Source organism: Anthonomus grandis, chromosome 1, assembly GCF_022605725.1.
Source record: "Anthonomus grandis grandis chromosome 1, icAntGran1.3, whole genome shotgun sequence".
Classification (NCBI taxonomy): domain Eukaryota; kingdom Metazoa; phylum Arthropoda; class Insecta; order Coleoptera; family Curculionidae; genus Anthonomus; species Anthonomus grandis.
The window spans coordinates 50,689,177-50,713,002 of record NC_065546.1 but is presented as its reverse complement, the minus strand read 5'-3'; the positions used below and the strand labels follow the sequence as shown (position 1 = coordinate 50,713,002).

The 23,826-nt window shown below is 28.1% G+C and overlaps 1 protein-coding gene across 4 annotated transcripts in view; it reads left to right on the top strand.

Annotated features, from left to right (window-relative positions):
* LOC126739140 (furin-like protease 2) overlaps positions 1–23,826 on the top strand; it is a 969,288-nt gene that overhangs the window by 784,836 nt on the left and 160,626 nt on the right. For all 4 annotated transcript variants that reach the window (XM_050444697.1, XM_050444683.1, XM_050444705.1 and 1 more), the window contains one exon: positions 3,104–3,298. In XM_050444697.1, the coding sequence (XP_050300654.1) occupies positions 3,104–3,298 (195 nt within the window). The remainder of the gene's footprint in view (positions 1–3,103; positions 3,299–23,826) is intronic.

Sequence of the window (23,826 nt, the reverse complement as noted above, 5' to 3'; positions counted from 1 at the left end):
TCATAATAACCTAACTCTAATGATATCTAATTTGTTTGCATATAGTAAATCTCAAACAAAATATTTAAATGATTAAAATGTTATGAATTATGAAAAATTATACAAACATCTAAATATATATTTTAATCGTAGTTTTAATTAAAATTTCATATTATCGTAAATGAGCGATTTAATTGATCCATTCGAATAAATAATATTTTCGTTTATTTATAAATAAATACCTCATTAATACTAATAATTTTAAATAAGTACATGTTGTTTTGGGATTAAATATTTTTTACTTTAAAACGTATGTACTGGGTGGTGGTAAACGGTACAAACGTGCCGCAATTTAAAACTGCAGAAGATTTTTTTTTCCAGAGGCATGTCTTATTTTTTAAAAAAATCAGTTCTAAGTTCTATAATCTTCCATCAAGTTTGCGTAAGATTCTAATAAATCCTCTAGCAAATACATTACTAGAAAGACATTTGAAAGATATTGCACAGAAACTGTTTAAGATAATATGAAATAAAAGTCTTTTAAAAATGACTTTAAATCGGGATGCAAAAAAATAAAAGATCCTTATTCCATAATTTGGTGAGAAACCCTTAAAATCTATTTTATGTATTATCTTTATCGGAGTTATAAAAGTTAACGTTATAAAGTTTGAAATAAAATTTATTGTAACTATTAGTGTTATTAGTAAATAGTCAAAATAATGTTAAAAACTTGACAAAGGACTTTGTGAAAACAAGTGTGACTTCAATACCGAAAAGTTCTAAATCTGACTGTCTTAAAATTATATAAAGTATATTTTTAAGAACCTGTCAAGAACTTCACAAAAACGTGGCAAATTATTGCAGCTTATGTGATTACCCATTTTTTGCTCTTTTTATGTTGATGTAATTTCTAGATATCTTTATTGATTTATTTTATTTTATTTTATTTACACCACTCAAACAGATTACAAAATCCAATTGACTAGTGGAAAAAACACAATAATAACTTAGGCTTAACTATCTAAAACTAAAAACAGAAAAGAAAAACTCGTCTTAAACTACAAAATTGATATTTTTAATATTTCTAATGCTGCAGGTAAATATGTCACACTGATTCTGTACAGAATTATACAAATTTTCAGCCCTGCGAAAGGGAGAAAATTTAAAAAATGTTAGTTCCCGGTTAAATAAAAAAGTAGTAGGATTTCTTGTTGAAGTTCTTGGGATGTGAAGCAATTGGCAAATAAACTTATTTTTATTTATTTATTTAATTCTTTATTTATCTAAGAGACACCGCATTCTCTGGTATTCTTAAATGGGAATAAAAGGCATATTATATTATGTCAATAAAAAATATTTTCAGTTCTCTACAGACGACTAGTTTTTCTTTAAAAGTCAGTTTTCTTAGGCAAAAGATAATGGGTTTTAAATTTTGATATTTGTTTTATAAATTGATTGTTAATTTATTAGTTCCAATTATTTGTTTACACACACCATTTAGTATTATTTATTTTATATGGCTTACCTATTTTAAAATAAGTAAAAATAAGTGATTTAACTTTTTTGTTTAAAAAAATATAATTTCTTTAGTGAAATTATATTATTGTTTGCAATGTTTAGAATTGATTTTTTTGACAATTCACAGTTTAAAACATTCTGATGGAATACATGGAGGTTCGAAAAGGAAAAAACGATATACAAGAAATTAAAGTATCTTTTCAATTAGATTAATTACCTAAGCACTATTCCTATTTAAAAAAACTAGTAGAAGCCTGCCCGGCATGAGAGTTAATTAAAATAAAATGTATACAATATTTTCTTTTACTGTGCCAAATTTTTTAATCCTAATAAATAACTTGTTCGTATCATTATATATATTTATAACTTAGCATAGAGGAAAACACAAATTCCATATTTAATTTTATTATAAATATAATTTAATATGTAAAACTAGCCCGTGCGTGTTGGACAATGCTCGATGGCGGCACTGCGTATTGTCCGTAATATCTTATCAATAAAAATGTTTTTTTGGTGCCAGTATCCAGTTAAAAGATGTTTCACTAGATATATTGTGTATTCCTTTAGAAAAAGCGATTGCTTGGTAAAATAGACAGAGGATTCTAGTGTAGCAGGGGAAGTCAGTCATTCAGACAAGGTAAACGTTTAGCACTCCTCTTCTCTCGATACTTTTGTTCATCCACTACAAACTTTAAGCTCAATTTTTCGGTCAAACAAATTACCACGACAATATAGTGGTATCCAGAATTTAAAATTTCCTATCTTCCGATAGTTCAGCTCAGAAAATCTATGCTTCATCAGCGAGTAGAATCTGCTGGTATACTGTCTTCACCATAAAATTCTGCACCAAACGGTGCTCTGTTGTCATGTGTCATGCCAGATCAGCAAATTTCTGCCTAATTTCTTTAAATTACTTTATTGTTGATTTAATTTTTGTTTTAAGTAAATTATTCTTAAAAGTCTATTAATATTATTTACAATTTTTTAAAACTTTCTTCCGTTAATTGAATTAAAACTAAAATTTAATTTAAATAAATAATTTTATTTTATATGCATCTATATATTTTTTTATACATCAAAAAATATTATTCTAATTGTTTTTTGCACAAACAAGAACCCAAATCAAATATTTTATTTTATTCACGCATAACTTTTTTGGACACGCGAATAACATATTACCCGTTGTATATTTTACCTGTTTTATTAAATTAAATTGTCAGAGAAACCAAAAATTATGGTGAAATATTTATTTTATTGAGCAGTTGTTTTAATTAAACTTTCGTATAAGCATACATAAATAGACGATTTAATTGATTCATTGGCTGAAATCATATTTTAATATGTTTGGATTTAATTTAAATATAACATTTTATATTTTCTTTAATTAATTTTATATTGAGGTTATATTTTTTAGGAATTCAATACTTTTTGCTTTATAACCTTTATAGTTATAGGGTAATTAGTTTTTATGAGAAGGATAATACTAGTTTCGAGTTTTAAATATTAGAGTAAAATATCGCATCCTCTAATATGTAAACTCCCTAGCATGTGGTTATTTGACTGTACTTATATCTAAACTTAACTAACATATTTTTTTTATTTACAGATACTTTGGGTTCAGCAACAACATGAAAAGAAACGCAAGAAGCGTGACTACGTATCTTCCACGCCATCACCATCAATCTTCAGTCAATATTTTACCGGAGTAGCTCCGGAAGCTCAGTCACATGGTCAACCCCACTACAGAGCTGTTCCAGATGTTGCTTTTCCAGATCCTCTATATAGGGAACAGTGGTACTTGGTAAGTTTTTATTCTTAACTGCAACGTGAGTTAGAAATACAGAGAACGTAATTATATCAAAAAAAATTAAAAAAACTTTAGAGCCGATTATTTCAGAAATGGTTAAGAATCGGATAAAAACATATGGGTTAGTTTATCTGTATCTTATTTTGACCTTCTGAATATTTTAAAAAAAATCCCTTTACTCCCGAAACACCCTGTATATCTATTAGTAGCCCAACTTACATCCTTACAATCAACTAAGCATAGATTTCAATTTAACGCATTACCATTAATTTAGATAATTAATATTACTTTTATTTTTAACAAAATATGTATATATTGTTCAGTTCCTCGAAACCATTTTGCAAACGAATAACTCTTTAGTAGCACTATTGATCCGACTTATATTTAAAATCTAGTTTGGGAGTATTATAGAAGGCATCATCTGATGGATCTCCAATAGCTATTTCGTAGCTTAGTTGTGATTGAATTAAAGCGTAGTAGATAAACTTTTCAGCTATTTAAGGAGTTTAAATCAAGAGTTAAAAAGAAACGTATTTTTTATTTTCTTCAAGATTACTTAGGCTACTTGACTAGGCCACTTTATTACTTGAGACAAAATTATATTAATATTTCAAAATAAGATACATAGCGAGTGTCAGTAAAACTGAAAATCATCCAGAAAATCAGGGGTATAAATGTGCAATAGTAGGAGCCAAAGGATGCATCTCTGAGAATACTCTTCGTATAATCTGAACATTATGTGACAATATTCCGTCAAAAACCACTTTATTTAAGGGCACTCTCGCTAAAAATAAAATACTAAAGTTTTGTGCCACATCACAATTGATAATATCAAATGCTTCACTGTAATCAAGAAACAGCAAGCATGTCTGACTAACACAACAAGAGGTCATAAAATCATGAGTCACTTTAGCTAGAGGAGTTGTATGGCCGTCTAGAAATTTAAAGACAGATTCGGTAATCGATATTATAGAGTTCCCTCTAATATACGATATGTAATTCTTTTAAATAGCTTTTAAATTAATTATAGACCTCAACTTAATTTAATAAATTATATTGATAACTCGGTCTACTTAGAGACTAACAGATAGATCGTATCAAATATGCCTAAGGATGTCAAATTGTGACCTAAGGCATGTGAATATAAATTGTACTTGGGTGAAGTTTTATTTGCTTGTTTGAAAGTATGTGGTCTTTTTTCAAGGTCAGTTCCCGATACACTTTAATCAAAAAATCAGTTTTTAATTTTACAAAGTTTATATCTACAATAGGTTACATTTTATTAAATCGACCTTATCTCTATATTTATCGTTAGAAACTAAAAGCACATATATTACATACGTGATTATAATTAAAGGTTACGCATTTTACCACTAAAACGTTTGTTGAGTGCATTTAAATACAAGCTGTTTATTAAAACAGACTGTACGGGGACATATATACCTAAAACGTTTTTAGTGTAATATTCTCAACCTAAAAGCATATGTTTTTCACAAAAGCAAGCGAAGCGTTGGTGGATACTGCCATACATACGATAATCGGTTTACTAGTAGTTTTGCTAAGGTCAGTCTGGCGATGCTTAAATATCCGCGGCTTCTCTCTAATTTTAACTGAGATGAAACACGAGATAGTTCCTGTTTAGTTTCGTAGTGGTAACCGCGGAACTCTACATAGGTTTGCGGTATTGCTGGATACGGTTACGAGTATGTTGGTAATCAAGAGAATTAGCGCTATAGTTGACAGACTCTTACTTTTCCCAGTTGAGCGTTTAATGTAAGTTACCATATAGGTACTACCCATTTGAAAATTACTATCTAAAAAAACTATTATACTAAATGATAACGTTAAAATGAGATGCTAAACTTTAAGGGATCAATCTTTAGGCAATTTTAAAAAGAGAAGTTTAAATTACAGCGTCTGAAAGTTTTAGGACAACAATTATTTCGACCAGTAGCATCGGTACAAAGAAAATATATTTTACAGGATTGTATTGATTTTATATATGTAGTTTTCCTACATGTATTGGAAATTACCATAAGTATTGGAATACTTAAAAAAACCCCATAAGTCACTGCTTCTTTTTCAAACATTTTTAAAAACCTGCATTATTTTACGCAAACCTTTAAGTTATTAACATCTTTTTAAGTTATTTACATATTCTCGTTCAAGACATAAACCGTAAGCTGGAAATGAACAATATTTATATAATAAAAATTAATAAAGCGAGCTAAAAATAACACAAACAAATTTAATAAATTTAAAAAAAATATTAAAACCTATTATTTATAAGGGCAATACTACCATAAAAACGTAATGAAATCAGCAAACTTCTGACCTCAATGCTAAATTATTTTGTATTTAATGATGTGACTAATCAAGGTTAACTTTTACGGACCTTTTAGTTAAAATAAATTGGGTAACTAGTAAAGATACTTGGTGAGATCTTTGAGGCAAACTATTACTCGATAAAAAAAAATTGTAGAATTGTTTGTATTGGAATTAATTTCTATATATGTATGTATTAGAGAGACTAATAAGAATATTTAACACGGTCAAGATCGTACCACTCATAAAATAGGTCCGATATGAATTTCTGAAAGAAAAGTTGTAAAAACAGCACACTATAAATAAGGTATGAAATAATTCAGATAAAGGTAAACTCTAGAAGCAAATTTCGTATCTCAAATATGACTCTTCTAATTCGAAATTTTCATTTTACCCATCACAACACCAACCTTAGGCCTGACCTGCTTTTGGCATAAATACCTGAGGATAATCTGGAAGATTGAGAATGTTATAGTTTTTAAGAAAGTACAGCGTACTGCATTTTAAAAGTTTATCTACTATTTTGGTAAGAGATAATAGGAGATAAATTAGGCTATTCTTCTCATCTCTTTTATTCCACCTCTCTATAATGGTAAACAGAGTAATACAATGCAAAATTTATTAAGTAAGTACCTTAGTCTTATAAGACTGGTATTAACTTACCTTACCAATAAATCAAGGTCTTTCGTGCATAAAATGTTTGCAGTAACAACTATAGAACATAAGTTAAAACCAGAATGTTGCAGTTTCTTCTCTTACTTTTGCTCTATTATTTATAGCGCATTGCTCATATGGGGAACGAAGAAATCAATAAAGGCATTGTCGTCCTCCATTTAATATAGAAGCACTTCTAAAAATTCAAATTCAATATCATCGAAAATAAATTAAATGTTAAAGATTAATAGCGTGCCATCTTTATAGATTTAAATTAACTACTTCTTAGTATCAAGCAAATCTATATACATAAATCTCAATAATAATTTTGTCAATTTCCCATCTGTCTTCTTGCTATCTATCAATGATTATATGTAGAGATCTCAGTTTTACACCTAGTTCTAGTAACGTTCTCGTCTTCTTTTTCTAATTCTCCCTGTTTGTGAACAAACACATCTTGTATTAGTATCCTTTATATTTTTATCGGTTTCACCCAAGTAATTAATTTCGTGTCAATTAATTATTATCGTAAATTTAATATGATATGTGTTTTTTATATTTTATAGAGGATTCATTAATAGGGATTTATAGGATTAATTTTTTTTTAATTTAAAAATATGTTCAACAGGTTATCGGACAAACACTACAAATTGTCACCTTTTTTCTCGTTGACTTACTTTTTTCATAAAAAAATCCTCTCTTAATTTGTAAGTAACACATTTTTTTCCTTATAAAAGCATCGAGCAAAAATGAGACACTCAAACCGAATATTTATGTAGTAAGAGGTGAAAGACGGATTGTTAATTGTACAGATAGATGTGGGACATGAATTCTCCTATTCCAACAAGTTTCAATAGGTGGTTCATGATGATCAGACTAAATCAAAGACTTTATAATTATCAATTTCGGGTAAATAATTATCTACATCATCAGTTTATAATATGCATTAGTTCTATGCTAATTTTGGTGAATTTTTTTCATAAATATAAATAGTGTAACGAAATTCACATACTTTTATTGGAAACGTCAAAAACTCTAACCTAACTCGCGTTGACTGTCGTTTAGTTGATACCAGGGTAAAAACTGGCTGAAAAAATTAAAACTGAATGAAATGTCACAAAACGCGTCCCTTTGAAAGTCCCATAGAACAATTTAGAAATGTTTAGAAGTTTCTTCATTGTTTTTGCCGAAAGAAACCAATAGTTTCAAGAAAATACTGACAGGCAAATATACAAATTGTCGAAAATGTAAGATGTCGGGCTTTACAATGAAATAACCTTAATTGCGGCCTCAAACAAGATGAACTACTTAAAAACTACACACTATAGATGCAATTATTAAGCTAAACTTAAGTAGAACCCTAAATAAACCCTACTAATCAAGTTTTAACTACGAAATACGAATAAAATAACACAGAAATATTTTCATAATAATAGCAATAATTAGCGAATTATGGACTGAACTTCTATTTTGTTTCATTTTTCGGTACTCTTGTAAGTAGCAGTGGAAGTTAGGTTAGGAAGGTTATATTATAAAGTCTAGCAGTTCAAAAGTTCAATTTTATCACATCTAATTAACTTTAATCCCAAAATGTTTTAATATAATAGTAGTTTTTACTCATGAGTGCTCCGGTATAAGTAATTTTTCTAATTTCCTTTGAATTCATAACATAGTTATAGCCCTTTTTCCAAATGTAAATACTAATAAATTAAAATCTACTTCATTATTGAGTTACTTTACCATAAGTTTATAAACGCCTAAAATCTGTCTCTGATAATATTTATTGGATGCAAAATATAAGGTAGTTTGCTATAATCTTTTACTTTCATGAAGTTTTTTTTATTTGCCAATGTTGTTTTTTATCCGAAATTTTAATATATCTATCATAACTTTGGAAACATAATTAAAATGTTTCTGTGTACCTTTTACTTTAAAACTTAGTTAAAACATGGCAAGGAGCGTTTAATATTAATAAGGAAAGCATTTTCGACAGGGGGTTAAAAACCTTTTTTAATTAAAACTTTAAAGCCAGTTACTGTAAATTACTAGCCGCACTAAAATACAAAGTATCGGACCCGAGATATTTCAAACTTTTATCGTCAGGTCTAAAATTTAATTAAATTAATTAACGAATGTATATCCGGATACGTTAAAAAGGTACCCGGTTAGGGTTAATTTAACTATTGTACGCTTTAACTGCATTGAAATACATGACAGCGTAGAATTTGTTTATTTTATTTACTTCATGTTAAGCCGAATATTTTAGTTTCTAAAACTAAAACTCGCTAAAATTATGTTATGATTGTAATTTGTATTTTGATCAGATTTTACATCATCTTACAACTTAAGTTTAATGTCTACTATCGTATTCTCTAGCAAAAATTGAACAATTATTTTAAGTGTTAGGCTTATATCATATATGTTTTTAATTATTGATGACCAAATATTTACCGGATTCAGAAGACCAATTATATTGATTAAAATAAGCAGAATTTATTATGTTGAGGATACAATCTCATGCTTTTAGTTATTCTTCAATATTCTGTGAGCCGTTAATTAGCGGTCTATAAATTTGGCACATTTCTTTTTCTTTCTCTTGTTCTTAAATAAAAATAGTTCTTTTAATACTAACAAAACTTATAAGAGGGAGTTGTTAATTAATACTTAAAACTTTCCATGTTTTTAATAAATGAAATAGTTTAAGCAATGATCTTATAGATTTGGTTTCACCAATTTTAATGTACACTTGACGAAAAACGTTTAAACATGCTCTCCTATCATTAAGTAGGTTTTATATTACTCACGTACCGTAATTTGTTTCAAATTAATAAATAATTGACCTTCTTAAATGCTTTATAAAATCAGAAAAATCAGTTTGGATAGAAAATGTTTAATAGTGTGGATATTCTTATAAATGTTGGTACGTCCTCACGGTATTTAAATCAATATTAACATGCATAACTTAAATGGCGATGATAAGTATTAGTTGTAATTGTTGATACATAATATTTAGTGTAAGTATTTATTATAATATATTTTAGTTTTTCAATTTTAAGCTTCATGAGCGCGTAAATTTACTTGCAATAACGAGTCCATATTTAGTACTTTCAATAATTAGTACCATAGAGCTCAATAATATTTAAATGGTTAGTTATTTAAATATTGAAGTAAATATAAATATTAAAGTAAATATTTTTGACAAATTATAGATTTTGTTCCGCAAATCTGCTGTTAATATAAATAATGCAATACAATTAAATTTTATTTAGTTCCTCCAAAACCACATGCTCTAATTTGCTTATGACTTACCTTATCAAATCCTCTAGAGTAACAAATACTATCCACGTAATAACCAGTTTCCATATTAAAGGTTAAGTAGTTTTGATATTCTACTTTAGGTATTTCAGGTCTTTATAAATTATATTTTTTAACTGTGATGACTAAACTTAATCGGATTTCAGAAGAGCAAGTATATTGAATTAAGCGTAAAATCAGTATGTGATTCTTGAAAAAGATGAAAAGACCAATTAAATAATTGTTCCGAATTAAATAGTTATCCTTATTAGCTATCCTTATAAATTGTCGAACCCTCAGCTGATTACCAGTATTTCTTAAAATGGAAACTTTCAAATAATTGTAAAGTCTTTTAGTTGTAGCTGATGAACTCTTTTATATAATATGGATGTTTTTTTTAATTTTCTTTCTTCCTCTTCTAATTACGCTCTCCTTTTTCGCAGGTTGGTAATCCAAGTGGCAGTTGTGCTTTTGAGAACTGCAACATAAAAGATCCTTGTAGATAATATGTGAATCTCCAATTGAGCACTAATGGATCCTAAACTAACGTTAGTTTCTTTTAAGCATTGTCAATAATATAAACTCTATCTAGCAAGTAAACAAGTATCTATCTATAAATATATTTTAGTGAGGTACAAAAAAAAAGTTAACACTAAATGAATAGTGCAAAAGATTCAATGTTCTTTATTTCTAGTACAATTTTTTAGACTGACTTACGTTTGGTCTGTTTTCCGAATTTTTTCCGAACTTATATTTGCTGCATTTATGTTTAGTTGAATCTAAAGCCAATTTTTATTAAAGAGCAATATAGAATAATTTTTTTTTCAATTCTTTAAAATAGATCAATCTTAGCATGCATAACCGAAATGACCACGATTAGCATATTTTTAATTATACTTATTGCAGTTTAAAAATTATGGTTCTTAGTAAATAGGTTTAATTGGTGTTCACATAATTATAGATGTCACTTGTTTAATCAAGATAATTCATTTTCCATGAATTTCAGTCGCCTGTCGCACATCTATAGATATGTACATAGTCAGCTAAAATTTGATAGTTAGAAGTAATGAGAGACAAACCTCTGGAAATTTTCCAAAAAGTCAACACTTTTTGAAAAACATTTTCATAAAAATCAGGAATGGATTTTTTAAACTATTTTTAATATAAATTAAAATTATTTTAAATATCGAAAAAAGATTTTGTTGCACAAATCTGCTATTAATATAAATAATGCAATACAGTTAAATTTTATTTAGTTAAAAGCTCCTCCAAAACCACATGCTCTAATTTGCTTATGACTTACCTTATCAAATCCTCTAGAGTAACAAATACTGTCCACGTAATAACCAGTTTCCATAGTAAAGGTTAAGTAGTTTTGATATTCTACTTTAGATATTTCAGGTCTTTATAAATTATATTTTTTAATTGTGATGACTAAACTTAATCGGATTTCAGAAGAGCAAGTATATTGATTTAAGCGTAAAATAAGTATGTGATTCTTGAAAAAGATGAAAAGACCAATTAAATAATTGTTCTAATCCTTATTAGCTATCTTTATCATAAATTGTCGAACCCTCAGCTGATTACCAGTATTTCTTAGAATGGAAACTTTCAAATAATTGTAAAGTCTTTTAGTTGTAGCTGATGAACTCTTTTATATAATATGGATGTTTTTTTAATTTGCTTTATTCCTCTTCTAATTACGCTCTCCTTTTTCGCATGTTGGTAATCCAAGTGGCAGTTGTGCTTTTGAGAACTGCAACATAAAAGATCCTTGTAGATAATATGTGAATCTCCAATTGAGCACTAATGGATCCTAAACTAACGTTAGTGTCTTTTAAGCATTGTCAATAATATAAACTCTATCTAGCAAGTAAACAAGTATCTATCTATAAATATATTTTAGTGAGGTACAAAAAAAAAGTTAACACTAAATGAATAGTGCAAAAGATTCAATGTTCTTTATTTCTAGTACAATTTTTTAGACTGACTTACGTTTGGTCTTTTTTCCGATTTTTTTTACTAAATTATATTTGCTGCATTTATGTTTGGTTGAATCTAAAGCCCAATTTTTATTAAAGAGCAATATAGAATAACTTTTTTTCAATTCTTTAAAATAGATCAATCTTAGCATGCATAACCGAAATGACCACGATTAGCATATTTTTAATTATAGTTATTGTTGTTTTAAAATTATGGTTTTTAGTAAATAGACTTAATTGCACATAATTATAGATGTCACTTGTTCACTCAAGTTAATGCATTTTACATGTTAAAATTTCAGTCGCATGTCACACGTCTATTGATATAAACATAGTCAGCTAAAATTTGAAAGTTAGAAGTAATGAGACGAACCTCTGGAAATTTTCTAAAAAGAAATGGAATTTTTAAACTATTTTCAATATAAATTAAAATTATTTTAAATATTGAATAATCACAATTTAAAAATTCAATTTATTATCAAAATCCTTTTACTTTTATAATTCCTAAATAAAATTTGTGCTTTAAAATTGGACCCTTTTTTCTTTATTTTATAAAGTACTTTTGACCTAGATAAGATATTCGAGAAAGAAATTTAGCGGCGAATTCTTTTCTGACACAGCTCCTCACAGATTTTTATACCGAAAAGTAAAGCTGCGTGTCATGTTACATTCTTGCTTATAAAACTTTTGCTCTTTTTAATAGAGCACGTTCACGTCACACAAGTAGGATGGAACGTTATAACTGTCTAAATGCTGTTTGCACGAAAAACATTTATCGTAAATTTAGTGAAGCTTAACTTTTACAGTCCTATAATATATTTTATTTTTGAGAGCCCTTTTGCTATTGCTTTATTGATGTCATTATTATTTTATTATTGAATAATATGTATAAGTTATTTGAAGCTGTAATAAATAATAAGTGATCCTTTTAATGGCACTAAGCTACAAGAAAAGTTTAATCAATTAATGTCGCTATTCAGAATTACGGAAATTATATATATTACTTAAGAGAAATTTCCAATTTGGCTTTCATTATATGAAATTCATTAAAACGCCATAAAAAAATACAGAATAAATGTATAAGATATTTGCATTTCAAGGCAAGAATATATAAGCTATATATTCGAAAAGAAGAGAAAAAAAGAAAATTAAATTCTTCTCTAGCTTTCTTGTATATATTAATTTATAATATGGTTGACTGCTTCAAATTACTAAACCTTATACTGAAGCAGAAATCGTTTTACATTTTATGTTAATGCAGCAAATAATTATTTAAAGTTGCCATTTTAATCCAATGAGATACAACATAATTGTAATATTTTTCATACTAATTTAAGTAAACTCAAAATATTTTTAAATAGGTCATATGTACATTAAATTTTATTTTTACTGTGATTTATTCTTCGTTTTTTATTATTTGCAATACTTCTCAGCCGCAAAATACAAATCATTCTAACCTAAGCAAACCAATGTGATAAAGTTATTTTTTCCATTTCTCGAGCTGGAATCTTACGAACAGATAATTAACAAATTAAGGAATAAAACATCGGCGTGTCTTGATGAAGTACCAAGTTTTATTATTAAACACGTTCTGGTCGAAACTACACTACTCTCTCTGATTTCTTATTTAGATAACTTATCTTTTTGTATTGGAGCTTTTCCAAATATTCTGAAAACAGGTAAAATTATATCAATCTTAAAAATCAGATACCGCTACTTACAGGCTATGTAAGAAACTTGTGAAAGTGATTGATTTAGGTGGGGATCTTGTTCCGGTCTTTACTGACCTTAGCAGGGCTTTCGATTGTGTGGATTATGAAATATTGTTAAACAAATTTCATAAATATGGTTTTAGGGACCAATCTTTTAACTGGCAAAAATTTGTATCTATTACTCATTATTCTGCAAACAGTAAAAGTCCAGTCTGATCAAAAAATATTAATACAGACATAGACGTTCCGTAGGACTCCATGCTGGGTCCTATTCTTTTTTTCATTTATGTAATGAACTGTCAAATGTTATTCCTAATACGCTTATAACATCCTTTATGGACGATACGCATATTTTATTATAAAATAAATTAAATAATATGCTTGCCAAAGAAATTAATGAACCATTCATTCCTGTAAACAATTAGATTTGTTGGAAAAATGTTATACCCAGATATTATAAAAATGCAGTGCATTAGGTTTCAAACTATACAAAGAAACTGCGTGCCTTTGAAAATAGGTGTAAATAGCCAAGAGATAGATGGACTCTGTAGAGTTTTCAGGATTATAAGTGAATTAATAGACTAATCCTAAAACCTTAACATGGAAAAGGTACTATAAGAGCGTAATATCTAAATGAAATTCTTCTTTTTATGTTACTTTAATTCTCAGAAAGAATATAATGTCACCAAATAATTATCATTCAATATTCTTAACTTGAGCCTATCTTATAGAAATATTGAGTCTCTTATCAAATTTGTTCTTTTAAATAAAAGAGAATTAATAGGTGCATTGTTAGAATAAATCATCGCTCACTGTGTAGAGAATATTTTTAAACATTTAATATTTTATCATTAATAGTAGTATAGATGGACACAGTTTGAATGTTGCTTACATAGATATATTAAAGAATACCAATGATACCAATGGGGTCATTTACTCTATTAATAGCCGAAATAATAATTTTCATATACGTTTATATAATACTCAAATATAATATAAATTTCAAAGCTGTATAATAGACTGCCAGATTGTATAAAACAATCGCCTAAAGTTAATGCTGGTTTCAAAGTGCATAAATAGTTTAAATGAGCTTCTTCCATAATTTTATGTATAAGTATTTTTAAAGCAAAATTTTAGTAATATGAGTAAATTGCTTTGCCTCCTGACTATTCCAATACAATTTTGTGATTGTCATACTGGAAAATAAATAAATAAAATCAGGTAATTTAATTAAAAACACTTAATACACAAAAATAGTTACCTGACTTACAAGAGTGAAGTTGAGGAGTATAATAACACACCAGAACTTACACGCTTATAAATCTTAAGACAACTTTTATCATGCTGCAATTTATCCTCCAGTCCAAGTTATTCAGTCCGCATACCGGCTTGGTTGGCTTCTGATGTGGTACGTCTCTTAAGCAACCAGGTAAAAATTCTTCTACCAGAATCCTAATAGGATAACTAAAAAAAGTGCTTTCTCGACTCTTAAATTAGATCGAAGCAGCTCTTGAGTTTTTCCGAATTTTTAGCGGAAAATATCAGCTATTCCTCCAGGCATTTACAAATCCTTATCCCACCATAACTCTTCTTGTATTGGTTCGATTAAGTTAAAATTTTATATGTGGGATTTATTTAGGATACAATTAATAAATTTCAATGAATATTTGACATTTAAGCTTCAAGTCACGTGACTACAATAACTCTTTTGATATTGATCCGATTGGGTTAAAATTTGGTATTTGGGGTTTATTTAGAATGCAATTATTAATTTTGACAGATATTTGACATGGTATAACACATTATATTGACATACAACGCGACTATATAACTACATTATGGTTCTTTGAAGCATGGTACCTCAAGAACTGATCCTCTTCTTCACAAAGTGGCAAAGCATATTCAGCTGGAGTAGTAAGCAGGTCTTGCTGCACTTCGTAGGTCAGGCCGTACCGACTAAGTCAGTTTAAGTGTATGACTTAAGCTTCACCCAATGGCGGCTTTTAAATCCTGTAAAGGACATTGATAGTGACTTCCACAACTTTGTATGAACTATTCCAGGATATTTGAAGTTTTAGTAAGAGACCTTTTCGTCTCTTAGAGTCATGAAGCCTACTATATCACCATTGTGGTACCTTTATTTTTTTTATTATGTTGTTAGAGGCTACTTGGGTCTAATACCGATAAGTGGTTCTATGAATGCTTTCTAGCATTCTATCCGACTGCGAGGTAGTGCCGTAATCCTTGTTTTCTGGATTCATATCGTCTTACAGATGTTTTCTGGAGCAAGAGACCTTGATGTGTATTATAAGTGGTTCTTTTTAAATAAATAACTTATTTTTGTTGGAAAGTGACTGTAATTTAAATCTAACCATAATTAATTTAAAAAATATAAGCTATACATGTTTTGGTTTAAATATTAACTTAAGGTAATTTTCGACTACGTAAATAAATACTATAATTAAAAAGTTCCAATGTTATTAAATTACCTTTTCGCATGCTGGTAAAATTCAACATAATATTTGCTTTATCAAATCGTAAGGATAGAATAAAAAACAATAACGGTTATTTATCGGAAGACTTATGTTTTCTTTTATTTAATCGGTTTAGTGACATTATGTACTTTTAGGTAAATTTACTATTATTTGGTAAATATATATAAAGAGTCTTAAGCTTTATTGTCAGTAAATATTATAGCTCATGTAATAAATAAATTGATTAAAAAAAATTATTAAAACACTTTTAAAAAACTTGCGATTTTTTATGTCCAACATAATAAATATTCTATATATGTTTGTCTATAAATATTTCCCAATTATTTATAAGCTATGTTGACAATTTTCTTTGATCGTTTTATTAGAAAGTTTACTAAATTTAAATTTTTACATGTTCAGTCATAGTTATCTGTTCTTTGTTAAGATGTAGAATCTATAAATGCGACGGAGGTTTTCTTTGTGAATTTCAGATTTATGATTTTTTTTAACTTCATATTAAATTATCTAAGATTTTTAAGTCAACTAGCTCCAAGTAATAATTTCTAAGTAATAGTATGATCTATGCAAATAAATTCTAATTTTTCGTAAAAATTCAAAAAATATAAGAAAAAATATATTTAACCAATTGCCCTTACAACTTTAATTTTCAATGAAATCTATATTATGTAAAAAAATATATAAATGCTATATGTGTATTTATGAAAATAAACGCATAAACAAGTTTAAAATTATCTCATATTGTGTATTTTACTAAAAGTAATTTAATAGAATAATAAATATTATGTATTGATGTTGTTATACTTTTTTTCTGAAATAGCTATTCTATAATTAACTATGGCAATTATTGAATAATATAAATTATATTTGTAAAACTATAACTTAATTGGTATACTTTTGAATTTGTGTAAATTGCTTTTTATAGGGGGCATCAATAAAATTCAATACTAAAAAATATAAAATTGACGCCTAATATATTTCTAATCACTGCACTAGGTTGATTTAAAAAGAAGTGAACCATAGTCATTTAAATTATGCATTAAAATTATTGTAGAAATATTGATATTTATTTGTATAAGGTTCAAATATATTTTCTTTCAGATAAAAATACATAATACATATAGAAATTAGTGAGCAGCAGCATTTTAATAATGAATATCATAAATTTTAAAGCGGTATTGGTAAAAATTGAAAAATTAAAAGGCAAATTTTAAAAAAGCAATAAAAATATATATTTTCATGTAGTATTTTATGCATTTTTAAGAATCGACCTTGGTATTCACCGTGGATTCTCTTTAATGCTATCTAGCGCCTAAAAGTAGTAGTTTAATTTGTGGAAAAAGCAAAATTCGGCTAGAGCCTTGTTAGATCAATATAGTACTTCTATTTATTGCCTTATCCCTGTGCAACTTTAAATGCATAAAACTCCAGTTATCCAAAAAATCTTTTACAATCACTTCTGCTCGACATGCATGTTTCGGTTTCAGCTTATTTCGACCGTGCCACTTCGAAGCTTGTTAAGTGATTTGCATATGAAATTCGTAAATATATTTTTCATCACCGGTTACATCGCGCTTTTTGTTTTTTGACACATGTCTAACAGTAAGTAAATAATAAAGTCCAACCTGATTCATCATACGTATAAATTTTAATGATGCAATGCAGAAATCTGTCCGTTCCTTCAGAATTAAGTTACAATATTTAGTTATCAATGCATTTGTTTAAGTCATGTTAACTTCTAGTGGAAGATGTTGATTGTCGACTAGGGCAAGGAAAATCTTCCACAATATATTCCTTTTTAAATACCACTAATTATTTACACGCATGCCTTCGCAGTCGATTCAGCGATAATCCTGTACAAAATTTTTATTGCTTCGACACACAAAGTTCTATTTGCAGTGCAAAGTAGAGTTTTTGTTTGATATTTTAATCCATTGTACAAATCACAAAAACATATTTGATAATAATTCAAGTAACCATAATTGAGCAGCTTTGTTACGTAAAATTTAGCTATTAAAAACCATATATATGTAATTCAATAATTAGTATTAATAATATAATGATATCCTATTAACTAATATTAGCCTATTTTAAAGTAATAAAGTAAACAGAATACAATAGTTTATAATTTGTATGTATATTTATATACGTGTATATATATATATATATATATATATTTAAATATATTTATATATATATATATATTATTCTATATTTATACACGTATATAAATATACATACAAATTATAAACTATTGGATTCTGTTTACTTTATTACTCTAAAATAGGCTAATATTAGTTAATAGGATATCATTATATTATTAATACTAATTATTGAATTATCTTTATTGATGCAAATAAAAAATAAATTAAAAATTAAAAAAAATAAGCAAATTGTTTTATTTTTAAATTTATAGTAAACGTATCTTCTCTCCAAAATTTACGCTTTGAAGATGATGTGAGAATGATTAAGAATATGTAGGTACCAATAAAGTTTATTACTAAAACGTCTAAAATTGTGACTTAAATTTATTACTATAATAAGTAATTTTAAAAGACGTAATAAATAAAATCTACATTTTGAAAATATAGATTCAGCTATAAGCAATCAAATTTTTTAAACTTTATTTCATCCTTACAATTTTTTTTTGTTTTTCATTATCTTAAGAATTTAAATATTTAAATCTAACTCAATCTAACACAGATAATACTCATACGTCACAGATAATACGTCTTACGTTATCAGAGAGAACAATATTAAAAAAATATAAAAATATACAAAAATACGTTAAAATTTCTTGAAAAATATTTTACACAAAAAGTATAAGAGTTAGATTTGCAGACTCATTTTGAAACAAGAGAAAATATGAATTAATGAATATTCTTCTGCCTGTTCCAATTAGAGAGTGAAGGTCCTATTTCATTAAAAACTATACCTGAATATATCTCATATAAGTAGTACAAAAATTGTATTTTTCCTATGGTTTCATTAATGTCTTAGAGTCACCGAAAAACTACGTGCCGCTAAGAAAAAGATTGAGGAAATATTACGTGATGCGAAAATCATATTGGAAATCTTTATTAACATTAAGGCAATTTAATCTCAAAAAATGTTTTTTCTAGTTGTCTTGTTGTTTATTGGGTTATTTTCCTTATCCTTTTATGGCATTTAAAAAATCAGACCTTAAGATTTAGCTTTAGATCTTTAGCTGCTGACCAGTTAAAAAAAATATGTTATAAGTAAGAGTTTTGACCAAACTGAGCGTCGCGTAGTTTGTGGATATCCCTGTGAACCTTATACCTAGGGCTACATCTAATTAAAACTTAAATGTCCGTAGTAACATAGTCCTTTTTAGTAGTAGCTTCAAAAAATATTGGAAGAATAATTGCTCAATGACTATAGAGAGTATTTGCTAACTCATTTACTTATTAGTCTCAAATGTGTTAACTTATGTCTCACAATTTTGTATTAAAGATATGTCCTTGTTTACTTGTATCTTGGTCATTGAAAGCAATAAATGGCAGACAATAAAAAATAGTGTAGTTTATAACTTTTGTAGTACTAAAAGAGTTAAAAAAGTAACTCGCTAAATTAGATTTCATATTCCCTTTAGAATATAAGCGATAGTATTAGCTTTGACAATCATTAATGGTAAATACATTAGTGACAAAAGATGCGAAACATTAATCAGCATTAACTTAATTTGACCCGCTTATACGAGCATGTAAAAAAAATATATTGTCTCGATCGTCCGAACGATAGATCTACTTTGTTTTTGTGATGACGGGATAGCGTGGCTACGAAAAGCAAGAAGAAAATGCTTTATCAACTTTAATCTCCCTGATCCCCGACGGATAACTAAAAAAGGACATAAGGCGACAGGGCGAATAAAATAAAAACCAAATTGAAGCTATGATAAAGTATCCCCGGGCCTGACATTTGCTATATTAAAGGAGGTCGCAAATATCTTCTATATTAAAGTTTTAGCGGCTATATTTTCTGAGCTTTTTATGGCAAAACAACGAAATGTGTCTCAAAGTATATTTCAGTGCAACTCCTAAAATAGGATTTAGCAGTTTCATCGTTTTACTTGGATCATTTATCTAACGGACAAAAGTGCGAAAAACTGAAATTTTTGTATTTTTTTTTAATATAATTTAGAAGTGCAGGCATGACACGTCTCCCACTGTATCAAAGATGTTAGTTAACAGTTAAAAGAACAACAAAACAAAAAGCACATTATCACAAAAACTCTATTATCTGCTATCATCTGGCTTGTCTAGCCTTGTTAGTTTTTAATGTTGTAGAGTATCGTTTGCAATTCTACAATTAAAAAAATAACCACAATTTTAATTAAAAAAATCATGGGTTTTTAAAGGCTATTTTATGCTTCTAGCTATATTTCGTATTTTGATTTTTCACCAATTATCCTAACAATATAGTTCTCTATTTTCTTCCATTTTTCTTTAGTATATAAAATTCTCTAGAACTCATATCACCAATGCTCTCATGAAGGTATGCTTCCTGGTCATTGAAAAAACAGAATCCTTCTCTAGCCTTTTTATTTTCTTCAGGTACGATCTTCATGATTGGTGAAGAAATGCGTAAAATGAAAATTAATTTTTCCCTATTTTCTTGTTCTCACTTGTTGTGCAATGTTTCTTATGAGCCTAAATGTTAAGCTGAACAATCCAACTCAACCCAGCCCAGCATGCCCAATATTTGGGCAGGTAATAGGATAATAGGTTTTTAGTAAGGATAATTTAAACCAATATCAAGATTTGAAAAATCAAATAGTACCAGAAATAGGCAGACATACTAATGCTAATTTACATGAAATATGGTTTCAACAAGATTGACGCTCCTCCTCGTTCTAGAGTTGTGAAATGTAGGAAGATTTTTAGATACAACTTTTCAAAATTGTTGGATTGGCAGAGGAGGTAAAATTAAATGGCTGGCAACGAGCTTCGATCTAACACTCTTAGACTACTTTCACCGAATGTTAGAAAACTGCTTTTTACTCTAATTTGGCACATTGTTAAACCGTTCAAGGATGCCATTTTCAACATTTTGCGTTAAATCGGAAAATGCATAAAAAATATATTATTTCATTTTAAAACAGTAACTTTGATTTCAACTACTGTTGTGATTCCTCTTGTATATGTAGACCTAATGTAGACCTGAAAGAGATCTATAATTTTTATTCGGGATACTTTACTCTTGGTTAAAAGATTGGCATTTTTATTTATGGAGAAAAGTTTTCCCGCTCTTCCTAACTAGCTATATTTCAAATTAGTATTATTGTCTTAGATTATGTAAGGTGTATTTTGTAAACTTATTTCACTTAAGGCTAATATTAGGATACATTTTGGGATCCCTTAAGTTCAGGGTATTCAGAGACGCCACTAAAAAGCACCCGATTCCCGTCACCATTCGGCTATCTCCGACTGTCCCAATCGGATATTTAAATATTATGTGAATGGCGGGCAACCAACAAAAGAGCAATGTTTGCTGCTAGAAGCAACGGTTTCTGGCAATAAGAATAATTAATGGAATAATAATTTAATTAAAATAAAAAAATAGCGTTTCTGGAATAATAATAATTATTGATTCTTTCAATAAATTAAATATAAATAAAGGATGCAAACAAGAAAATTGAATTATTAATTTTATACATAATACCCTAATGTAAGTATCAAAAAAATGCAGTTTGGTTGAACGATCCAATGGAATGGAAATTGATTTTTTTTTTTTTTGAAAAAATATTAAAAATTTCTTTGGGCGGACATGGATTTATTTGATTTTGGATATTATTTAAAATTACTATAGTTTATTTTTGAGAAAGTACCTATTTTTTTAAATAACTTTTATACCTAGGTAGAGAGGTAATTTTGGTAAATGAAAACACAATGGATTTAATTAGTTATACTGTTATATAAATGTATCATATATTAAAAGTTTTATTTTATAAATGCTGCAAAGACATGTATAATGTTTATGACTGATTTGAAAATAAACTTAATTATTTTGTGCTAAAATACTAATTTACAATTCGCAGTTTCGATTAATACTCATAAGAAGAAACTGCAAGAAACTTATGAGATAGGTAATGTTTTTTTAAATATTTGCCTAAAACTTACATAAAAAATTAAAATACACATATACATACATATATACTTAAACCTATAAAAATATACCTACTATTATATAAAAAAAATACTGATAAATAGAAAAAAATATACAATTAGTTATTTTTATTTACTGCTCCTTCTTCTTTGATGAAAAATAAACTTGTTTGTCCATTTTTTGTTTACTTGTATTTGTCTTATTTATCTGTTCCATCATTGATGTCAGTTGTCTCATGCACCTAGACATTTACAGGTATTTGTTAATATATCTTATATAATTTTATAAAAAGATAACTTACTTATCATAAGTTTCATCATTTAAAGATCTTAAAAAGTTTGATACACTTTCAACTTCTCTTGTTGATTGCTTGTTCAATCGTTGTACTGCTACTTGTTGATTTTCAGTCGTCTTCTCATTAACATTTGTTTCAATTTCTAGACTATGGCTAGCTTCAATATTATTGAAAGAACATTCCCCAAGGAGTTCACCTAAAACAGAATCGCTTCCCTTCCTTTGCTCACACACCATAATGAACAATTGAAATTGCTACAAATTACCTCTAAAATCGCATGGATTGAAACAATATACTTTTTCAATCTTGTCTTCAATTTTCCTTGTGCGAACAAGTGCATAGTTTGTGCATATATTTTATGCTCTCTTAACCATTCCTCAAATCTTTCTTCACTGGAAAAATGGAAAGTTGAGGACTCTATTTTGATATCATGACTTAACCGTCTTAACCTGTAAATGAGATTCAAGTCTTTGATAAGTCTCACAAGAATACTTAGTCTCTTTGCATAAGGGACAAGAAATATGTGACTTTGGGTTATTTCGTAGCTACTGCTTATGAATAAGTTTAATATGTTTGTTCTTAGCTGAAATGGAAGAAAACATTTTACTGCATAAGTGGCACACATTTTTGTTGATAGTTTGGTCCTGATTCTGGTAGTTTTGAGTAGGGCCGTCCATCTTTACAGCTAAAATCGCTGAATTGGAATTAATACAGCTTTTCAGATATTATTTTAAAACACTATAAGCAACAATATGGTCAATATTTCACAAAGAAACAAGTTCAGTATAATCGCAATAATTGATCAAATTAGTTGGAGCTTTTTTACGAAAGTAAACAACTAACAAACGCGGGAACATTCGTGTCGTTATTCTTGTCATTCACGTCAAACGACCGAATTTTTCTCCGAACATACACGATCACCGCCGGGAATTGGGTGCTTTTTAGTGGCGTCTGGTATTTAGGGCTTCATATGAGAGACCCCATCAGTTTTTCATCTAAATCTACAGTAAGAATATAGACCTGCAGTAAGAGTCTACTCTTACCCTGTATTTACCATAATTTGTAACTAATTAATAAAATGTAATAATTTAATAAATGACACCCTCAATTTGAAAAGTTTCATTGCAAATATCTCTGAAACTAAAAAAGTTAGAAAAGCGCAATTTCGTACAAATGTTATACAGGTAGGAGGACCTACAACGACCATATTTTGGTTATAAGGTGACTCACCGCTTGAGTCCCATGTACCCCAACCCCAAAATTGTAATATTTTTTCAAAATATTCGATTTAGCGGCGAATGCACGTTTCTTTTAAATGGTTTTGTAAATAGACACAATTGTTTTAGGGAAGGATACACACAGTATCTAGAAAAATAAATATGTGGGCGGGAATATTTGGTGATACTATTGTTGGAACTCTATTTACTTATTATACATGTTATAAACTACCATTCAACCTTGAAGAACTAGAAAATTAATTGGATATTCATGGGGCTAGCAACCTAAATGATGATTTATTACATTTTCAAAAAGATAGATGGAGCGCTACACCACCATGTGCTTCCTGTGAGTGAGTGTGAGAATAAGAGCTCCAATGGAGTGGCCGGCGAGATCAGCAGATCTAACACCTCTCGACTTTTTT